The 22,790-nt window shown below is 40.0% G+C and overlaps 1 protein-coding gene across 5 annotated transcripts in view; it reads right to left on the minus strand.

The window, feature by feature from the left end:
* Positions 1-22,790, minus strand: part of col11a1a (collagen, type XI, alpha 1a) — an 86,808-nt gene that overhangs the window by 4,541 nt on the left and 59,477 nt on the right. For all 5 annotated transcript variants that reach the window (XM_044176887.1, XM_044176891.1, XM_044176889.1 and 2 more), the window contains 24 exons: positions 20,675-20,764; positions 19,486-19,539; positions 17,636-17,743; positions 17,424-17,531; positions 16,844-16,897; positions 16,534-16,587; positions 16,146-16,253; positions 13,491-13,544; positions 13,357-13,410; positions 13,093-13,146; positions 12,487-12,540; positions 10,069-10,176; positions 9,614-9,667; positions 9,382-9,435; positions 8,336-8,389; positions 5,714-5,767; positions 3,894-4,001; positions 3,525-3,578; positions 3,139-3,192; positions 2,254-2,361; positions 968-1,021; positions 837-872; positions 688-741; positions 319-559 (listed from right to left, as the gene is read on the minus strand). In XM_044176887.1, coding sequence (XP_044032822.1) covers positions 319-559; positions 688-741; positions 837-872; positions 968-1,021; positions 2,254-2,361; positions 3,139-3,192; positions 3,525-3,578; positions 3,894-4,001; positions 5,714-5,767; positions 8,336-8,389; positions 9,382-9,435; positions 9,614-9,667; positions 10,069-10,176; positions 12,487-12,540; positions 13,093-13,146; positions 13,357-13,410; positions 13,491-13,544; positions 16,146-16,253; positions 16,534-16,587; positions 16,844-16,897; positions 17,424-17,531; positions 17,636-17,743; positions 19,486-19,539; positions 20,675-20,764 — 1,825 coding nt within the window. The remainder of the gene's footprint in view (positions 1-318; positions 560-687; positions 742-836; positions 873-967; positions 1,022-2,253; positions 2,362-3,138; positions 3,193-3,524; positions 3,579-3,893; positions 4,002-5,713; positions 5,768-8,335; positions 8,390-9,381; positions 9,436-9,613; positions 9,668-10,068; positions 10,177-12,486; positions 12,541-13,092; positions 13,147-13,356; positions 13,411-13,490; positions 13,545-16,145; positions 16,254-16,533; positions 16,588-16,843; positions 16,898-17,423; positions 17,532-17,635; positions 17,744-19,485; positions 19,540-20,674; positions 20,765-22,790) is intronic.

Here is a 22,790-nt window from a genome sequence, read left to right on the forward strand (position 1 = left end):
CAGAATAGACAGATCAAAAGATACCAAAGGAAAAAAGGCAAAAGTTCTAACACAGATGAGCCCAATTTTCTCTGGGCAGTGTTCTCAATCAAAAAAATTTAGTTTTTTCACTTGAGTATCAGTTTGTCAGAAAAACTGGTGTCTCGACCAACAACAAAGTTTGAGAAAATGGGGAGAATCTTTAGTGTCTCAGTTGCAGAGGGTTATGAAGCTCTTCTCCGCTGCAGCCTGACTTTGTGATTTACACCAATAAGAGTTTTTATATAAAATCTTTTTCTTTATTTTTATGTTAAACACTCGTGCTTTGATTCAGCCTACCATCAGGGAACTCTGGGTGGCAGAGCTGCAGATCTTTGCATGTTCTGGCGGGGTTGTTTTGTGTGCCCATGGGGTATTTCATGCGTTCAATGTCCTGTTTGAGGTTGTTGAGTGAGCCGAAGATGTCCTCCATGCCCTCGCTGTAGTCCATGATGGCTGCGTCTGACTGCATGTCACTGGAGCGCTTGGTCTTCTTGGGTGACTGGATGGGCAAGGGCTGGATAACTTCACCTGGTGGGCCCTGTAGGGTGTGGTGGGAAAAACTATTTTAGATTTCACACAAGAAGACTGAGCTTAGATTTTGTACATGCTACAGTACTTTGCCATTTTTAACTTCAACAGGAAACAGTAGTGGTCTTAAACACTCACAGGAGGACCAGGAGGACCAACAACACCGGTGTCTCCTTTTGCACCAGCAGGACCCTGGGAAAAACATGAACAGAAACATGTTATCCAAGATAAATCTAACATACACAGTGACAATATGCCTAATGCTTAAAACCACTGATAGTACTCACAGATGAACCCTTGGATCCCTTGGGACCTTGAGGACCCTGCATAAGATAGGACATAAGCACACCAATTTGGCAAAGTCATTCTATCATCAGTGTAGAATCTACATGAATGACTGAATCAGTAAAAGACTTACAGGCAGACCAGGGGGACCTGGGGGACCGAGAGGACCGGCAGCTCCACCTATACCCTGTGATAAGATGAGATGGAAGCAGAAGCCAGATATATATTAAAGAAACATTCGAGACAGAGGTATTATTGTGAAGCTTGAATAATGAGTGAAATGAGAAAGCTAGAATATAATGGCACAGGACCAGGGGCATGGAATGAATACTTAGTTTATAAGCTGAACAGATGCATAATGGTAGGAAGCTTCCACATGGAATTATGGAGTTTTTTTTATTAACTGAGATAGAGAAGAAGTCTTTATTTTAGCCATCAAGAGAAGACCAAACACTGCACTTTTGGGGTGGCGCTTCTCTGAACCCTGCAATTCACAATCCTATAGCTCCATTTTGTCAGGAAACAAAGCTGAACAATATAAGGCCTATTTTCACGCCCTAAAATAGAGATATTATAGATTATAGAATGGTAAACGGAGTGAAAACTTTGTGCTCTGACAAAAGGGGACATTACGATTTCATTAGACTTAATCTCCAGATACTTAACCCAACCCATCACCTTAAATCACTAAGTCAGGGCAGGCAGAGGGCCACAGCAGGACAGAATAGCACATTCAGTCATTCTGCAATGTTTATTTAAAAATGGATGAAGGCTGTCATCAGTCCTTTATCGAGATCGAGCTTCAACCTTTTTTCAATACTGCTTCCTGTTTAAGTGGAGGGCTCAGTGGTTGAGAATTTATATTTTTTATTTTAATGCTGTGGTTCATCGCAGTAGGCACCAGATACACAGAAACTGACCACAATGGAAACAAGTGGTTAAAAGAAAATCTGTTCAGTGTTCAGGATGCTTTTTGGAAAACAGGGGAAAAAATGAAGAAAAATGGTTGGACACCTGTTAATGTAGTGGAAAACTAGAAATAAATGAAGTTCTACCCACTCAGACCAAGGCTCTCCAAAAACAGTAAAGGGGAGACCAAAAAGAGAGTTCCAAACGATTAACAAGATGCCTCAAAACCATGTTGATACAGGATTTTTTTTAAATATTTTTTGAGCAATATGAATGAGTAATCACATCTGTCAAAAGCTAGAAGCAACATAATGTTTGCTCACTGTGGATATGGTGAGTGAGGAGGCTCAATATCACTGCAGTGCCTTTTTCAATGGCCTTTAATCAACAGCAAGTGACTGTGGCAAGACCTGTGGCCCCAGAGGAATGGCAGAAGGGCTACAAAATGGCAAGAGGTGGAGGGCAAATGGCCCGAGGACCAACGTGGAAATGTAGTCATCAATTACTTACACCGTCGCCCTTGCTACCAGGAGAACCTTGGGGCCCGGGCAAACCTCGGTCTCCCTTCTCTCCTTGCTCACCAGGGGGTCCAATCAGGCCAATCAAACCTGGGTGACCCTGCAGGACGAAAACAAATGTGCACACACAAAGATGACAACAATGTCGCTTTGTGGACTCAAACTTTAAAGGCTTTGTGTACCTGTCTGACAAGGGCAAAACTGCTTTGAAAAGCACACGAGAGGCTGTGAAGAGTGAAGTTTCATTACAATACAAATCCTCAGGCATTAAAAAAAATAAATAATTGTGTTTTTTTTGTGTTGTGAGTTGACCAAGGAAATAGGCAAGTTCTAACCAGGCCCAGTGATTTGACAGCATTAAAACTGCATTACACGCAACACGGTGCCTCTTTTGTGTGCTTTTAAACTGTTCTCTCTCAAGCCATCATGTCAGTGTGTGGGAGGCAATTTAGATAGAGTAATGTGTGCTGTCTGAATATCCTTTGCAGTTATATTTCACCAGCAAATTTGACAGTGGCAGCGAAGAAAAAAAGCAAAAGATTAGACAGATTAGAGTGATACATCACATTCAGCCGCATAGTCAGTCCTGTACGAGTTTTTCTCTCACAGCAGCTATGGCAAAACTAATTTTGTTTCCTAAATGTTAACATAAGCCTAAACTGGTATTAACACTGATTTGTAACTGTGCAAAAGATGTGTTGCTTTTGATCAGTTGCAAAGTCGTGGAAACTCTGTGCAAGTGGCGAGCAGCCTTGACTGAAGTCTGCACCTAGATCACTGTCCTACGGCTCCTTTCACTGTTTTCAGGTTTATCTTCCAGCCTATTTGGAAATGAAACCAGCTTGTAGACAGACACAAGAAAAAGGGCAACACTCACCTTTTCACCTTTAGACCCAGGGTCACCTTTCAGACCAGGAAGACCAGGAGGACCCTAAACAACAATAGCAGAAGTTATAAATCAATTTCGCAAAGGACAAAAAAAAGAAAAGAAAAAAAGATAATGGGAAAAGGAAAGCTAGTGAGGCAGACACCTGGAAGCAGAATATGAGGCAATAAAGAATAAAAAACATGAAAGAAACAAAAGACAAAAGCAGAGGCACAGATGAAAAGCATCCATGTGTTACAGATATGACTTATGGGGACAATCCAGCTTTTTGGGAAATATGCAAATTCAGAGACAGGTGAGATGTTTAATAGCCAACAACTCCAACTCTAGCTAGATAGATAAACAGTGAGAGAGGGGGAGATATATCACATACTAACCATGGGACCAGGTGGACCATCTTGTCCTGGTGCGCCGGGCAGTCCTTGTTCACCCTGTGAAAAGCCATTCAATTGTAGTGAGCATTATAGCCTGCTGTATTTTCTCTGGCCTGCCATTGATTTTATGTGCTCAGCACAATGATTAATAGCCCAAACTGGGGGAAAAATGTGCTGGAATAAACAAGTATAAGCCAAATGGGTGTATTGATTATTCCATGAAGTCTATCATCATGCCTTAGCAGTGCTTTTTTATGTGTGTACATTGTGGGTGTGAGTCTGTGTTTGAGCATGCATGTCTGCTTGAGAGTGGAGCTGAATGTATATGCAGTGTATCACATGGAAAAGATCATTGTTTTAGCTCAGACTTACGACGGGGCCGGGGATTCCACGCAGACCCTCCGGGCCGGGCTTTCCTGAAGGTCCCTGGGGTCCAACCGGTCCTGTTTTACCCGCTGGACCCTCGGCACCTGCCTCACCCTAAAATACAACACAGGAATTCAAGCCTTCTGTACCTGGCTGAAAGTAGGGCAATATTTTTGGATTAAAGCTGCTGATATTTTACTGATATTTTGAGAAGCATTTAAATTTGATCAAATTCATGTAAAAAAAAAAAGTATTCCGTCTTTCTTCCATGATGGAAAAGACATATCCAGTGATCGAGGAAATTGTATGAGACACTTTGAAATTAAGAACACAACATCAGTCAAATGAATTAAATAAAATAATTTTTTTTTTTTTAAATTTGATCTGTGTTGTGCATACTGTTTTTAGGTAACTGTAACAGGACACTCTCCAGATTAATGCCAGTGACAATGGTATATCTGGTTCTTTATAAAAATCTAAATAATAAAATAATTTGTAATGTTTGGTAAGGTATAGAATAAAACATTCTACATGTGCAACAACTTCTAAAATCTGCAGCAACACTTGATATCTTGTCAGGTTTTCTTTGGAGCCTCTCAGAGTATTTTCGTCAGAATTCAGCTGCGGGCTGCTTTTAGCTTTAAATTATGCTGAGACAGTATGCAGTCTGTAGGTTGGATAAATTGGAACAAGTAAACAAGAGTCTGAGTTGTCAAATGAGCCAAAGTGCTCCTGTTTCTCTAAATGAGGTTCAGAAGCAATAGATGGTGCTACATCCTGCTGTGTTTCCATTTTAAGTTCATGAGAAAATGAGTATGGCCTCAAGAGCGTGTGCCAAAGTGTGCCACAGCTGACCAGCTCATGGAAATAATTCAATTCAATTTGATTTATATAGCCCCAATTCATAACAGAAGTTATCTCATTGCACTTTTCCTATAGAGTAGGTCTAGACCGTACTCTTTATAATATTATTAATAATAATAATAATAATAAGATATCAAATTTGAGCTGCAAGGTATTTACAGGCTTATAGCAAAGTGGTCACGACTACTTTACTGAATTTATTACAACCACCGTGTATTACAGCTGCAATTCTTTCTTTTGGAATTTAAAGATTCAGCTTTATAATACATATATACATATAATGTGTTTCATTAAATGCGATCATCTTTCAACGCAAATATTTTAAAAATGCATTGTATATAGACAGTTCACAATACTGATGGCATAAAACATATTATAGTGTACTGGAAAGTACGTCGACTTTTGCATCCATACTCATGTAACCAGTGGATTAGCTGAGAAGAGCAGTATCTTTTGTAGTAAATTTGATACATATATATATATATATGTGTATATATATATATATATATATATATATATATATATATATATATATATGTATATTCTGCCTATGCACAAAGCAGCTACAGATCATATGTATAGATTTAGATACTGATGAATACTGAGATTGGTGTAAAACAAGTGCCATCTCAGAGAACTTTATTGGGCCCTGATATACTCTAAAAAGAGAAAAGCATGATAACTCTGAATACCTGAGGGCTAGACATAAATAGCATTTACTCCTTTTGTCAGTCTTGAAATTAAGCCACAGCACAATGCAAGAAACAAGTGAATCTTAGTTTCACTCAAATAGGCCGCGTCCATAAATTTCCATCTAATCTACCCTGGAAATGAAATTACTTCCGCGTTTTTGTGCTTTTAATTCAAGAGGGGGAACAATGTGGGTAGGGTGAGGGGGGGAGGACAGCCGAGGGACTTGCTGAGACGGCTTTACTGCGCAAAGGATGAATTGATTTTATTACCTTAGCGCCCTTCTCTCCTTGTCTGCCCTCTGCACCAGCAGCCCCCGGAGGTCCCTGAGGAGGATGACAGGACACTGCTTTAGCATTTCAACACAGCTTCAAAACACACTGTACAACGAGACTGTACAAACTACCGAATGTTCATCATTTACCTTTCACATTATTTCAGAGGTATCAAACAGTTATGCATCTGTTTGTGTGCTGGTTATTTTTTTGAAAATGATCTACAACGTTGCATCATGTATGCTGTATAAATGCTTTGGTCTTAAACAAGGAATGACCATCACCACCAGAGACCTAGTCAGGTCGTCTCTTGGCATTTCAGTTTACTTTTATTAGATTTCATATTTTCAACAATTATCTTGCCTGATAAATGCTTGGTGAACGGGGATGATAATACAATGTCCTTGGATGTGCACTACTTCAGTTATGTCAAGATCTATTTGAGTGACTTGGACATGCCTTTGTCGGTGCCCAGGAAAACATACTATCATGCAGCCATGTACGAATACACACAGAAAACACATGCAGTCTTTTTAAGTCACGCCGAGGGTTGGCATGTCGTCTTTTCTCTCTGGTCTGGATCTCTCAGGCCCACAACGATTTCTTTCAACTCCACCTCCAGTCGTCCCTCTTCAAAAACGCTCTCCATCCAAATTCCACTCTCATCTGGCCCACTGAAGCCTGAGTGCTATTGACTGAGAGCCTATAATGTGAGCTTGCCTCCTGTCTTGGAGCTTTCATCTTCTCCTGATGTGTACCTCTTTCTGGTGGTGAAGAGGCAGGCTCTTGATCAGCACAAAGAGCCATTTCAATTGTAGCACGATACATATGTGTAGGTGTGTTCTTCTAGGCAAGGTTGCCAGAGCACCTTTTTGTGGGCTCTGCAGCATCAGTACGAGACACAGTTACTGTTTTTAATTGAATAAACTTGCTACAAGTTACTGAGAAAGAAGAAAAGGGTAAAAAATTAAGTAGTGACCTGAACCCAAATGAGATGAAATGAAAAAGAATTAAAGCCAGATGAGGTTAATAACTTTTCCATATTTCTTTTTTCAAGAAGCAAAGTTGAATACATTTCCGGTATTAAGGCATTAACAAAACAGATGAAACTAAGTTTGCTGCTATGCAAAATTGACTTATTCCGAATCAGAGGCTGTGCTAGAGAGAGATTTAAGGATTGTTGCAAATTTCTACAGCCACAATGCTGAGAAGACAAAAAAAAAGGGCCAACAGATCCTAAACAACTCTTGCTGTGGAATTATGTATTCAAAGAAGCCACCTGTCGGGGAGTTGCAGGGATCATCTCTGGTCCCTTTTTTTCTCTAAGTGATTAAAGACCTGTGTGTGATAAAATAGCCATTTTCCTTACCATAATCCCTAGGCCATTTAGGTGCAGCATATGCTGATACCATGCTAAATACTCAGAATGTAAATTTCATTGGGCACATTAGAAAAGCAATCAACCCTGGTTTAAAAATGCATGACATGTTTTCCCTCCCCATTGGACTGAGCCTTGGAGTCTCTTTGAAATGCAGTCAGTCACTTGAGATTGTGACTTTTCTTTCAAATTCAGGAGAATAGCGCTTCATTTTCATGTGGACTTTGAGCTTTACATCATATTGGAAATATGTTAATGTTCCATCTCAGATGTGTGCATTCAAAAAACAGCTTACTATCTTTGATATTTCATCATAGAAACATTCACTTTTAATGTGGTAAAATCTTGTATTTTATATCAACTCAGATTTGTTACCTTGAGAAGCTTTCTCAAAGTAGAGACCCAGTTCATCTAGTAAAGGCTGACAAAAATCTCAGTGATGATAATTACATCACAATCAACACATTCAATGATTAAAGGTTTTATTCTATTTAATTCTTTTGGTGGGCACTCCTAAAGCCAACCCTTCTCCTCTCATAACCTCTTAACAACTTTACCACGTCCATGTTATGCCTTTGTTTTGCTCTGGCTGTCAGTCAAGCAGCCATGGATCAATAATGTGTCAGACTTGCTATATCTCTCTCGCTTTCTTCCCACTGCCACAAGGACGTAAATGAGTTTGGAACCCACGGCTCCTTTTTTCCCAGCTATTTTTTGGTAAGCCTTTTCCATTTCTTGCTAAAAAAAAAAAGATTCACGATTTTCACATCCTGCCATTCATTTCTCAATAGGCTTTGAGGGGATTTCTTCGCAGACAGCGCAACGCCTTGACCCCTTAAATCTCCCACTTTGTTTTCCCCACTCTACTTTTAATGAAAATGAATCTCTCCTGCTTTACTGCCAAGATTGAGCTGTTGAGGAGGAGTTTTTGCGAAGCTGACTGATACCAGTCTGTTGGCTAAGGAGCCAGAGTACAATGCCAACAGATACACACTCCCTTCATCTATTTTGAAATAGGGCTAAGACATTTCACATGGGCTTGTTGAGTCATGGTTTTAAAACTGACAAAAGCTTTGGTCAGCAAGACATTTCATATCCAAAGAACTCACTTGCAATGATGAAACGCCAACAACGGGGACCATCAGACTGGCCTATCTTGGAGTATTGCCGGAAGCTCACCAGTGATGCACACACAAATAAAAATACTGTAGTAACTTCAGTTTTAATGCCCACAGACTTACTCTCTTGCCAGGCGGTCCAGGTGGGCCAGCTTCTCCTGATGGACCTGGGGGTCCCTGAAAACAAGCAAGGAAACAGGATATGCAGGGTACTATTAAAAGACAATAAAACAAGCTGTATTAACAGATGAGTCAGTGCTGATTTGAAGTTTGATGAGAGTACAGCATGCTTCACTAAATGTCTGCCAAAAAGACAATAACACAGAGAGCATATTGACATTTAGGGAATATTCACCCCCAGGATAGTCTCGAAGAGTTAAGCCAAAACCCAAAGTTGGATGAGGCGCAGCACTGTCTGAAATTATACATACTGTGCTCCCTGAGACACTTTCATCCAATTATCTCAGAGTTAATTGCAAGCAATCAAACCAATTTTTTATCATTTGCATTGGTAAATAATTTGCAGTACCAAAAGTGAGAGTTATTCAGCGGTTTCATAGTACACAGTTACATGTAAATACGAATAACAGAACGATATATATGTTTTCCACTCAAAGAACACTGAGCCATTATGCAAAGTTTATCATAATTTAATATACCTTCTAAACACTATTTTATAGCATTTCAGCATGTAAAATTCAAATATGTAACATCCATGGAGTAAATCAAATACTTTCTGTGTTTTTCTTTAGCAATGATAAAGGCTCATTTATTTTCATAAATATTAATAAGAGTTGTGATTTGTTGCGCTTTAAACAAGGCCAGCACATCAGTGTTTGGCTTTTATTTCTAATCATACTTAATGAATCTGCAAAGCAGATAAGTCCATTTACCCTACACCCAAGAGTATGGAGTAAATATCATGAATTAAAAATCTGCAGTGTAAATAATTTACTGACTAGATATAATTACAGCTTTCACTGCAGGCAAACTTGTGGTGGACTTCTATAACATAAACTTAAACAAGTGACAAAGTAGCTGATTGTTAAGATTTTAATATTATATTATGTGCTCATAAAGTGTCCCTCAAGTGAACCGTATACAGTACATGATATATACTCATGCAGTTATTTGTTCAGTCCAAAGACTGTGAAATGACAAGAACTTACCGGCTGACCAGCCTCACCATCCTCTCCCTTCTCTCCTGATTCTCCATCAGTGCCCTGTAAAAGAGAGATGCGCTGGTTAGATAATGTCTGCCATTAAAAATATCTATCCTATACTATAACTACCATACTGTTGATATTATGGATTTAACATGATTCACAATACGAATACCTTTATAATCTACTCTATACGGGCCTATATGGGGTAAATATTGCTTAAAGATTTCATACTTACAGCAACACCTGGCTCTCCAGGAGGGCCAGGGTCTCCAGGGAATCCGACAGGACCCTTTAAGGGATAGAAACAAGATGCATCACTGTAGCAAAAGAAACCTGAGGCACTGCTGCTGAGACATAATTTCCCTGAACACAGGTATTAAGGATATGGTTAGTAATTTAGATTTAGTCCTGGTGTACATGGTTACAGCCATTGAAGGTAATTTGATGGACTTAATAATGATGTTGCAAAGAAAAGAAAAGGCCTCACTGCATTCCATTATCTTGCAGGCATAAAATATAATCTCCCTCAATAAAAAGGCTTTTTAGCTCTTGAATATGTTCTAGGATAAAATTGTCCCCCATCTTCCTCAAGGCTGGTGGGGGACATGTACTTTAAAGCAGTGCATTTGAGCCTGTTAGACTGAGTGCTGGAAAACACTCTTTGCAGATTTTAGTATTTGGCAGACTTACAGGGTTGCCCTTTGGACCGTCATCTCCAGGGGGTCCTTTGGCACCAGCAGGTCCAGCAGCACCAGGGGGGCCAGCCTCTCCTTTCTCTCCTCTTTCACCTTTAGGACCCTATAGTGGTGGGGGGTGGCAGGGAGGGCATTCATTACATCAGTAGCACAGGAGACAGCTTTGTTTACACTGCTACATTGAGCTGAATGGGGGCTAAAAACTAACGTGCTGTCAGAGGCTGCTGACTAACAGCGGACAACAACTCTTTATGATCAACACTGCTGATATGAAATGAGACTGCATGTGTTTTTCAGCACTATGAGCTCTCAGAAATGATGTTACTTTGCCTTTACAGTTCTGATACATAGGGATAACTTGCAGTAATCTCAAAGGTGCAATGTGTAGCATTTTAAGCGCTGATAAAATGAAGACCATGTTTCCTAGAAACATCATACTCCCTAATGAGAATAAATATGTTTGACATGATTTTGATATCTGCCTTCACTCTCCCCTTCACCATCTGTCATTGCAAGAAACTTGAAAACTCCAGCTTCTGTGGCTCTATTTGTGCTGATATAATGGTGCACTCTTCCTGTTTTGTATGATAAAGCACTTTTGCTTTGTGGCGTGAAGGAATTCAGCATATTCTCTGAATTGTGATTTGGCAGCAAATCTGCTGATGATGTGTATAAGAGATTGTTCTGTATGTCCTCATCTGCTGCACTGCATTTGGGCAGTCAGCTTTTTCTGTTCCATTTGGTAGAACTCTTTACCAGATAACAAAAAAGAGCTGTAGTGTCATCTACTGTATAGCTTTAAAGCCACATTAAACATTTGGCTAAAAGCAACATTTTGATCACTGTATGCATTTTAATTGATATTTGTACTGCATGCACTTTTTACAGTTTGGTAACATCCACATCTTAATTGTGTTTTTATCATTTATTATATATTTATCGTGTATGTGGTTAAATGCTGTGTATGTTTCATGTCCGTATGTTTAATGTTCATTATTGTGTGCTTGTTTGAAAATAGATGATGGATGAGGATGAAAATTTGCTTTTAGCTATATTAAAAGTATAACAAATCTAATTGCAACAATTGTGTTGAATATTGTACATGGTGCTTTACAAAATAAAATTCAAAGTGAAGTAAATTCAACTCAATTCATATTTTTCTCAGTCCCATTTATTTTTGTTAGTAGTAACTAATATATAACGATGTCTATATACTGTATTGCAGTAATTATGAGTTATTATTGTTGAAATGCCACCAGTACTAAATGTAGCACTTCAATGTAAAAAGAAAGAAAACAAACTGAAAGGCATTGAGTTGGGCTGTGCTTATGATGGGCACTTAAGCTGCACACTGACTTTGGAAATGTCAATGACACCAGCAGTTTGATGGGGAACTAGCAGGGGACATTATGAATGCTTGTAATCACGCTCCTCTGCCACTCCCACTGGAGATAGGCCATCTTTTCAATCTGCTGTTGTACCTCAGTAATGATAAATGAGGCAGCAGAGCTAATAGAGCCATCAATGATGGGTGTTTTTTTTATTTATTTTTTTTTTACTTTTACCAAAGTGTCATAAATCTGGCAATAACACAGGCAAGCATATGGATATGGTAAATTAACATGTAATCTTTCAAAGTCTTTTACAATTACATCTGATGTTCAGTATAACAAACTTTAATATCATTATAGCAATGTAAATGCATGGTATTGAAGAGGACTCACAAAACTTGTAGTCTTTCAAGTCTGCCCCATTGTAGCTATCAAAACAGGGCAAATCACATCTAAAAGCTGTGCTCAGCAAAGTGGGTGTCTGGTGTTTTGATGCCAACTTGCTTCATGGCTGCAATCATTGTTCTTTAGGACAGAAGCACCAGGCGTATCCCCCTGGTAATTATGTCTTAAGAGTCTGGGAAGAGACTCAATTTGGCAGGCCATGTGGACATGGGGTGCAAAGCAGAGGAGCCATGCTGAGACAAACTACCAGCCTAAATGTGAGGAGCAATTACTTTCACTGTGATGAATACACAGTGTCACTCTAAAAAAAAAAAAACAACCTTCTCGTTAGATTGGATTTTGTTCTATATTTGCCTAAAGCTACCCATTAAGCAACTGTTGATGGAGAAAACCTACAATATATGTTGCTGATGTTGCTGATACTGTTACCTACCTTGCTGTAGCAAAAAAAAATTTTAACCAACCTTAGTGGCGTGTACATTAAAGTCATGTAAAGTGAGGTGAAGTTTTTAAAATGTTTTCAAGTAGAGCTTTACAAATATTCATGGTAAGGCTGGGTGGTATGTTGAAGACTGAGAATCTAATATATGAGATGCGTGTTGATAAGCATGTACTGTATGCGCTGCAACACATATTTAGCTTGACAAACTAGCAAAACAAAAACAGAGCTCACTTACCCCAGTCCCAGGCTCTCCAGGTTGTCCTGGGTTTCCGGCCTCACCTTGTTCACCCTGTGGTTAGACAAATGTCAGCGTCTGAACAGATAAACCTTTACTCTCACCAATGGGGAGCCTCCATATTCAGACACACCCACTCTAACAAAATAGTTCTTACATTCTAATGCTTAATGATGCTATTAATATCAACAAAAGCCAGATATTTAACTTAGCTAAGTCTGTAATTTTAGTTGATACAACAGAGTTAAAAGTTACTGTATTCCAAGTGCCCTCGTAAAGTGTTGGTAGCTCTTCATGTTTCATATTCCAGAGTCATTTTAACAGCCGTGGTACAGCATTAAGTATTTATAGTGCAGCCGTCTGCCAAATGGCAGTAAAATGGACGAATCTTGTTGTGTAGTAAAATAGACATTAACAGTGTCAAAGCACTAACTCAAACAAAAAGCCTGGGTATATGAAATGAATGGAATGCAGGTGGTGACAAAGGGGGTAGCTGGGTGGTCTGCGGTGGTCTGGGAGGGGTGGCCCAGCAGTGTGTCGGTCCCAGTGCCCAACATCACGTTAGAAAAGGAAAAATACCCTGGGGTGCCATGTTCTGACTCTTACCTTCTCACCCACGGATCCCATGGGGCCCACTCCGCCTGGAGGGCCTTGTGGACCCTGCAGCAGGAAATAAAGAAAGAGATGAGTCATCATCCATCACCTTGGGAGAGGACTCTGGATGATATCCAGGTGTTGCGATGTAAGACAGGCGAGGTAAAGCCACTAAAGATGTAGTTAACTTCATGTCACCGTCTAACATGGAACAGATCCTATATGCAGATTAAAGAATTTTGTGTATACACATTGTTATCAATTAGACATACGTACATCAGCTCCACTAGGACCCTGAGGACCTCTGGGACCAGGGGGACCAGGAGGGCCCTGCAGAAAAGAAATACAGTGTTGTTAAAGTGTATTAAACTATTACAAGAGTGCTTACAAGAAGCAGATGTGTCTCTTACCATGGGGCCAACATCACCGTTCTCTCCCTTCTCACCAGGAGGTCCAGGAAGCCCCTGAGGACGACAAAAATGAATAAACAATTATATTATCAGAAAGAAAAGAATCATTTTACAAGCACAAGGTGCTGTTGCATGAATAAGCAATGGTGTTCTTAATGATTTAAATTTGTTTGTGCTGTTAACTGCATTTGTAACAGCTGTTCCTGCTTGAGATTTAATTTGAGATTTGATTTGACTGCTGGAATACATTATAGTGATGCACTAAAATATTAAATATGTCTGTGGGCCAGAACATGCATAAAGCAATCACTTGAATCCATGTTTTAACTGCAGTCTAGTCCTATTATCTGTTTGATGAAATATTCAATGAATATATGCTGAGCAAGGTCAAGAACAAGACTATTACGAGAGACCTTCAAAAAACGGCTAGAACACTAAACTGAACAGAGCACTAACAGAATCAGAAGGAGCCATTTCAATCCTTTGAGCAATTATGCCAAATATTTCAACAGCTCTTGCGATATGAGACATGGTAGGGAAAGTGTATCAAAACATGCAATGTTAAAGGGCCTGATTTGACTTGACTTTCTGAAATAGCTGTTGGTAGTTAAGAACTCAGTGATGTATCAGATATCTCCAGACTTGGGTGTGAGCACAACAGGGGTTTAAGCTTCCTTATAAATACTCAGGCGAAGGTGATATGATTTTATTCTACAATTCTGTCCCCCGCTCTGCAAACATGCAAGACAATACTCCTCTTCTGTTTGCTTTCCCTTTTGTAGTCAGTGACTTGTTCATTTTAACTCAGAGGTGCAGACATAGATCCAGCTCACTCATGCATGTTAAATGAGCAGCGTGGTCAAGACCTCATATGTGCATTTGATCCCTGACATTTCTACCGGTAATTGCTGTGATTAAATTGCTGTACCCTGCTTTGCCTTCTGTGTGTGTGTGTGTGTGTGTGTGTGTGTGTCTGTTCTTGATTCAGAGGCAGTTTGTCATCAGTGTAAGGTGTAAGGTTGCAAGGGAGGAGATCAAAGAATGACTTCCTCTACATGTGCTTACACCAACCTCAAATACTCACAACGCCGGGGAAAAAAAAGACTCCTTGCTGACTGTTGTATGAGTGCATTGCCCTACATCTAAGCGTGTGTGTTCACGCCCCTGTTTGCAAGGATTTTGCGTGGGTGCTCAAAAGTGTGTGTAGCTGCATGCTGATTCCTGCCGTGCTGAGAAATCTCATCTGTGTAAAGGTCTCCTCTAGTCTGAAATCGTTAGCGGTGCTACTAATTATGCAGCATGGTAAATGTGCTCGATGAGGAACTGACTATCGGAGCAGGTCAGTCCACGCAATTAATGGAATCACGACGGGAAGTGAATTACTCCCAATTAAAAGTCCATTGAATACAACCCTGCAGAGATAGGATAGTACCTTGGAACGATGAGCAGTAGTCTATGTAATTTGATGAAGACATTGACCCCAATCTCTGCAGTAAACTCTTAACATGTTTAACTTAAGAAGTTGATTACTAACTAATTACTAACAAATGGGCTACTACTGAGGGGAAGGTCCAACCTCGTTAGATTATTATCGTGGTTATACAAAACATCATTAAGCCTAGTTGTAGTGTGGATTGGTTTATGTCTACATTTTTTGTGTCAAGCTGATCTGCCTTTTAAATGACCCTAATATTTTCAGTCTGACGTAAACTATGTCCTCGGATCGGTAGAGTCTACTTTACCACACACGTTTCATATCAAAAAGCAAAATGTAGCACAGATAATGCCTTTTTCTAAAGCATTATACACACTGACAAGCCATGTTGGTGACTTCTTTACGAGGGGTGAGGCAGTGTAGAGATTTTGATGAGAAGAAGAATCCGTACTGGCCTTCCTTAACCCAGGTGGTGATGGAGGAAGGATGTTGCCAGTGAATGAAGGTGAGAGGTGTAATCATTGCAGGTCAAAGCTCAGCCACCATACAATACACACCACAGATCCAATTAAAGCAGAGTATACTGGATGGGCAAGTGTGTAAGGGTGTGAGTTTGTGTGTCTGCCTTTGTTTGCAGTGTAGCATGGCGTGGGATGATTGCCACACAGTTTAGAGAGGTAACTGAGTCACCTATATGTATATCATCTGCTACCGCTACTATAGGCAGAATGAGTGCGTAAATAACTGAAAATTATATTTCAATTCACTTACAGACATTTGTCATTAATTTTTGCACATATAAACTGTGCTGACTCACTGTACATCTGTCTTTTACAACATGCTTATCTGAAAATGCTTATCTGAAAATGTTAAAATGGATTGCTACAGTAAACTCATTATTTACACAATGTTCACTGACTGACGCTCTCAATGTACCCATACTATTAACCAAAATAAATGTAACTATGTAGCACTACTGCAAAAGAAATGCATGTATAAAAGATGAATTCTATAAGGAATCTAACTGTTTGTAATCATAGCTTGTTATGTAAAATGTAGACTTGCTATAGAGAAATATCCTAGATCCAACTGTTTAGATGACACAAACTGGAATACTGTGAAATTGTGACACCATGGCTCATTGTATAGGATTACTGTAAGTCACTGTATGTATTTGTAGCATGTGTTTGCACATGTGTACATGTGTGAATGGTACTAACCTGCAGACCGATGGGACCAGGGGGTCCAGGGAAACCTCTGGAACCTTCATCTCCCTTCTGTCCAAACATACCCTGCTGACCACGGGGACCAGGCTCTCCATCAGCTCCCTGAGAAAACACACACACACACACACACACACACACACTTTTACTGTAACCTTTCCTCTCAAATTTAATATTGTTACTGAATGCATGTTTATGTCATACTTGTTAACCTATGTGTTTATTCTAATACAAGACATTGTTGGCAAAAATGGTGTTGCATACAATGTTATAGTCAGGTAGAAAGCTGCATGTCAGCTACCTATCTTCCTGCCTGTCTCTCTGTTTGGTTCGTGATGCTATAGACATCACACATTCACTTGCTTTTTAGGACAGTTGTACTTACAGCAGGACCTGGGGCACCTATGGGACCTTGGAGACCAGATGGGCCAGGAGGACCCTGAACACAAACAAGAAAAAGTTGCTACCACAACATCTCAAAATGGTCGCACAAATGTAAAAGCACTCACGTATCGCTTTGTGATTTTTAAGTAAAACACAGCTCACTCTTATTGTGATTAATGGTGTTAGCATGTGGTTCTGTAAGTAGGACTCCCTTAAGAAAATACGTAACATCACCAACTCCTTTATTACTGTGAAAAATTGATGTAAATGTGAGTGCAAGTAAGGAATGAACTTTGCTTGCCATAACGCACCTGTTCTCCCTTGTCGGCTTTGCTTCCTTTCTGACCGGGCTCTCCAACCTCTCCCTGGGAAAGAGGAACACACACACACACACACACACAAACAGTTAAATGTCAACAGCGAATGAAAAATCATTGAAAACTCTCAGCTTAACACAAACAACCATTATCTGCAACAATAATCTTGACATAACACTGTATGGATGCACACATATGGAGATGTTCGTTCTTTACTGTCTAGTTCATTGCATAGCAAACCTCTGCAGTGACATATGTTTGGCAGCTCAATAGAATGCCTGAAAATAACCTTAAGGGGCATAATGATTGCAGGAGATGAAACGAACAACAGTATTTCACTTTTACATCTCCTCTAATTGCGTTTGCTGGCGCATTTGGTTATGAAGATGGATAGGCAACAGTGAGGAAAAGAGAGAGACATATTTTCCATGCAGATGGCCTGAGTGTGAACATGGAGATGAAGATTGATTGGCAATCTGGTTCAGTCCCAAAACCTATCCCAGTTTGGGACTGTAGAGGAGTTGTAACTGGGCCAACAGGATGGGATGGGTGGTGGTGAGTGTAGTTGACTGACCTTGTCACCATCCTCTCCGGGTGGACCTTGAGGTCCAGCAGGCCCGGGCAGACCAACAGGACCCTGGACACCATCACGACCAGCAGGACCTTGAGGCCCTTTCTCACCCTAAAAGTACAAAGACATTTGTTTTAATTATATTTTGAAAACTAAAAATGGTAGAACTGAAGGTCGAAGGAAGGAAAACAAAGAAAAACTATTTAGGTACTTACAGGCGCTCCCTTCTCTCCAGCAGGACCTGGGGGACCCTGAGGGCCAGGTCTACCAGACAGGCCAATTGGACCAGCTGCACCAGCAGGACCTCTCTCACCAGGAGAACCCTGTGTGAGTTTGAGAAAGACGGAGAGATGAGTGAGGAATTAAAGGCAGAATCCATGTTTTGTTTATGAAAAGACACATATTTCATATAGTTTTGTCAGCCTGCCCATAAATATAACCTGAGTATGCTGTAGTAACAGTAACCATTGCCATTAAGACATCTACAAAGCAAGACCCAATTGAGTTCCACTGCTAATAGATCAACACACATACATAAACCCTTTTGTGAAAGCTTGCCTTGAAAGCAGCCAGCATTATCTGCTGTCGGGGGGGGCTGACATCTTGGTGGCTCTCTAAGCTCTGAGCATCTTGCTCCTGCTGCTCAAAATGCATTTCTGAATGAAAGAGGCTGCTGCTGTGTATTAGTCGTGTTTTTCTCACCTCTTGTATGTGATGGAGATTGTTCTGTGAGCACATCTATATAAAATTTATCATCTATATATCATGTCATATTAATATTTTCTTAGCAAACATTCTAAAAGGCCGTGATGTATTGTCTGTCTATTTAGAGCAGGGTGAATCACACTGCTATCCCTGAGGTTTAGTGTCCCATGATAAATGATGCAGGCTTTTCTGTCCTGTTAAGAATACAAATTCTGGAGGTAAACACAAAAGAAGGTAATGTTCAACATGACAACAACCCTCAAAACGCAATACTGGTGGAACATGTTTTCTACTCTAAAGTGTGAAGTAAAAGTGGCCTTGAGTAGGAAGCTATGAATGTATTCATTTCCCAGGGCTGGGCTGGGCAGGGATGCAACCTTTGGGACAGATGAGAGATGTGCAGGAGCAACGCCCGGGATGACTAGATACTGTGACTCACCATATGGGTGCTCTCCTGGCTATGTGGTTTTGTTGTGTGTTTGTTTGGGTCTGTCTCTGTGTGCCAGGAGGCAATGGAGCAAACAGTCTTGATACCCAGCTACTCTAGCGCATGATTGCTCCTGTGACAAATCGCTGTGTGCAGTGGGACGAGATGAAATTTGGTGATGCTTTCATTGGAAAATGTATAAATAAAACACTGATGTCGTGACCATGATGGCTTAATGAGTTTATACGTATTACACATGTACTTCGTTCACTCTGTGCAATTGCATTAATTTACTGTTTGATTTTCTCTCATGTCTGCCTTTAATGTCACTGTGACTGCAGTTTATGAGTTCTTACTTACCTTTAGCACTTCTAATTCCTGCTGTTGAGAAAACCTAGGCTCTCCTTTCTCTGTAGCTACAGTTGCCCTTGAGCAAGGCACTTAATGTAGCTGCTACAGTGGATTTACACACTGGACATCACTAGAATGTGTGAGCATATATAAATTTATGAATGTGCAGCACTGCCAAGCTGAAAAAGAGCATTCGACTCATCACACCTTACCTGGGGCAATAAAAGTTAACAAATAACGAAATGTTAACTTTCTCTAAGTTTGAGAGCTTTGCCTAAAACACCCCGCCTCCCTGGTGGTGTTGTCAAAAGGAAAGCAAGTATAGAGATAGGTCTAGCAGTTAGCCAAGGCGAATTGAAGCCATTTTTTAAGCTTTTCCTGTCCAAATGATGTAAACTGCCCTCTGGTGCTTGGCATATGCAGGCCTCACTACAACATGAAATATACTGTACAAGCCTCCTCATTAATTAATGACACAAATCAAATATAAAACGGCATAAGAAAAATCCAATATTGAGAGGAAAGATACCATCTTTGTGAACTTCCCAAAGGTACTTTGATGTCAGGTAACTGTATACTTACAACAGGACCAGGTGGACCTTGGGGCCCCTCTCCTCCCTTCAGACCTGCTGGGCCCTGAGGAAAAGAAGGACAAAACACATGAAGACTTCCTTGACACAACCCTGTGTAATTTTAAATCAGCCTATGCATTCGCGCTACAGCCCTGAATTTCAACACCTCCATCATCAGATGCCAATCCAGCCAGGACTGTGTGCCTTTGTTTACTGGTTTGTCACTTCAGCCAGACGCCACTAGAAATGTGCTTTGAGTGCATTCAACCTCAGAGAACTGCTCCAAAAAATATCATTGCTATTGACATTTTCATCCTGGTAGGCCACCAGCATGAATCCAACATCCAACATCCATAATAGGTATCTCAGTGCTCTTGTGGAGTGGTGGGATTTTTTTTGCAAATATATGGATACACAAGTCGTAAGTACACATGACTGTGTGTGTGCATGTGGGTGTATACAATTTTTGTTCTGAACGTGCAAGTTTGTGAGTTTCATTTTGCACACGTAGGGGTGAGTATAAAATGTGTGTGTGTGTGTGTGCAGCTCCCTAGTGGGCTACAAAAGAGCATGGCAGTATGTGTAATGAGTCTCGGCTGGCTCTGGCTCTGTGCTGGAGTAAATTACAATGGCAGAAAACAATCAGCGGTGCTGCTGGCCTGCAGAGTCTGACTGACCTTGAGGATGCAGGCGGCAAAACACTCCTCACAGTATATCCATTCCCAGCCACCACAGTCTAATTGCCAACATTTCCCACTTAATAATTTATTGAGTAAATAATGCATACAGAGACAAACAAACAACTTTGCTGCCCCCCCAAAAAATTACGGCACTGAAATATGAACAACAATTCAAGTCCTTGAGTTAAACCAGGGAAAGATCTTATGAATGTAGAACCAACAATACCCTATTTCTATACTAGAGGCCCACAATGCATTGTGGCAGTTAAAACAGTAGTGTCAGTGGCAGTGGAGCGATGCAGAGGCACGCCTGTTCATTTGTAAGATGTCGCTTTGGATTTCCTCTGCACTGGATTGATTGCTAGGAGTGAATTCCAGGGCTGGTGTCTCTAATGAAGTGAATAGCTCTAGATAGACACTGGTTCATTTGTTATGTAGCGATGTTCTGTCACTTTCTAGTAGCAAACACATGCAAAGGGAAGCTATGAGGAATAGATGCAGGTGGAGTGGAGCTCTTACCGTGGCGCCAGGTAGACCTCTTTCTCCGGGAAAGCCTCGAAGGCCAGGGGGACCGTCTTTGCCAGAGGATCCCTGTGGCCCAGGGTCTCCCTAATACACACAATCCCACATGTTTGTGTTAGAATTAGTGTGGTTCATAATATGTTGCATCGATACAACATTGTAATAATTATAAAAAACCTTTATTCAAATCATTTAAATCTGACCATGCTCTGATTCTAATGAAAGTGCGCGGGAAAAGGTTTATTGCAGAGCAACAGGGAACATTTCTTTTCTGCTGCAGGACCGAAATACCATCCTCACAAAGCCAGACTACATCTCACGAGCACAGCATTCACTACAGTCTGGAAAACATCTTTCAAGAACTGATTAAACCTGACCAGATATGTTTTGGACCAAACTAAAGGAAGTGATGACAGATGACAAGAGACTTGTCTCTCAAATTCCCAAACCTGATGAACAACTATTTAAACTAGGTGTTAGAATGTTGTAGGAAATGAAGCATGATGCTGCATGGCCTATTGCTCACCTCAAATTTATTGGGATTTTGGTTTTACTGTACGAGAAATCTGACAGTGTTTCTAGAACAGCTATTGTGTTTTTCCAGGTTGAAAATTAGAAGCAAAGATTAATAACAGCCCAACAAGTGGTGCATTCATCTACTCAGGTGTAAGAAGGGTGTCTGGGTGAAGGAGAGAGCTGTCATCTCTTCTGCTGCCTACCTGAAATGATGCCCATCCAAGCAAATTGCCAACGGAGCCTTGTCAGACAATGAATGAAAATTGTAGACAATGCCAGAATACCAAAGTAAAATTCTTATATTAAAATCCAAGTGCTAGCCTAGTTCCTCAGGCAGGTTTCCACATGACAATAAGCTTTATACCTTTTTATACAGGAAACTGGTGTATGATGAGCTTTACTGAACAAGTTCAACCTTTGACCCTTTCATTTGAGACTGCTGTCACAGACGAATCACTGGTCACCATTTACAAAGATTCAAGACTGCAATTGTTGTTCCATATATGTCACTGTTAAAATGACACAGAAGGACTTGACATAGAAAAGTACAAAATAAATGTATGCTTCAGTTTAGCCTTTCTCCTTATACTGCGTCAGTCTGAAAGGGCCTTTAGTCTTCGGTCTTTGCTGCAGCAGCAGTGAGGCCTTAGAGTGAAAAAAAGATTCACACATATTCAATCTTTGCAACAATAAATTGAAAGCTTGGAACTTTACTATTTTAGATGACTTTCCTTATTTTTATTTAAAATTGAGTTATCTTCTTCTGTATAACTTCTAATGTAACTTTATTGCTTGTGAAGTGTTGAATTGGTGTTGGCATGGTGTCGGTATCGGTTAGGAGATGCAAAGCACATGACAGCTAAATCTTTGAGAACTGCACTGCACTCAGACAGAACCATGTAAATCAGAACTTAAGAAATAGCCATCCTACTTAAAGATGCTTGAAATCCTCCTCCTCTGAGCCCTCTGGTGAAATGTGTACATGCAAGTATGTTTCAGCATTTATGTAATAAAATAAAGCACTACACTACGCAGCTTGCAGCTGAGCAAGGGACAGCTCTAAAATTCAAATAAACAAACAAATACAGATTGAAAAACATATGACAAGCAAGTATATATTAGTGGCTTTGTACATCCCACCAGGAACAGAATTGTACTTGTTTTGTAGCTGACATCCATCTTAATGGACCATTACTGCAATTAGTTTTAAGCATGTATGTTTTCTGTGGATTCATTAGCACTGTCACCACACAGTCAATAGATAAGCTTTCACATAATCAGCCACAAATTTGAAAAACAAAGATTTCAGTCTTCTAAACTCAATGTCATTTGGAGACAGACTGTTTTGTTATGTGTAACCTTTTCAACAAAAAATGTACTGCTATTGCCTGATTTGTAATCCACAATGCACTGATTCCTATAACTTTGTTTAAATCAGACCTTTTATTTTATTGATTTATTTTTTATCACCAGTGATATTATTATTACTAATTATATTTGTTGTTACTATTATTATTATTATCATTGTTAGTATTACTATTATTATTGCTGTTATTACTATTATTATCATCATAATAAGAATAATAATTGTATTATT

This window comes from Siniperca chuatsi, linkage group LG19, assembly GCF_020085105.1.
Source record: "Siniperca chuatsi isolate FFG_IHB_CAS linkage group LG19, ASM2008510v1, whole genome shotgun sequence".
NCBI classification, from domain to species: Eukaryota; Metazoa; Chordata; class Actinopteri; order Centrarchiformes; family Sinipercidae; genus Siniperca; species Siniperca chuatsi.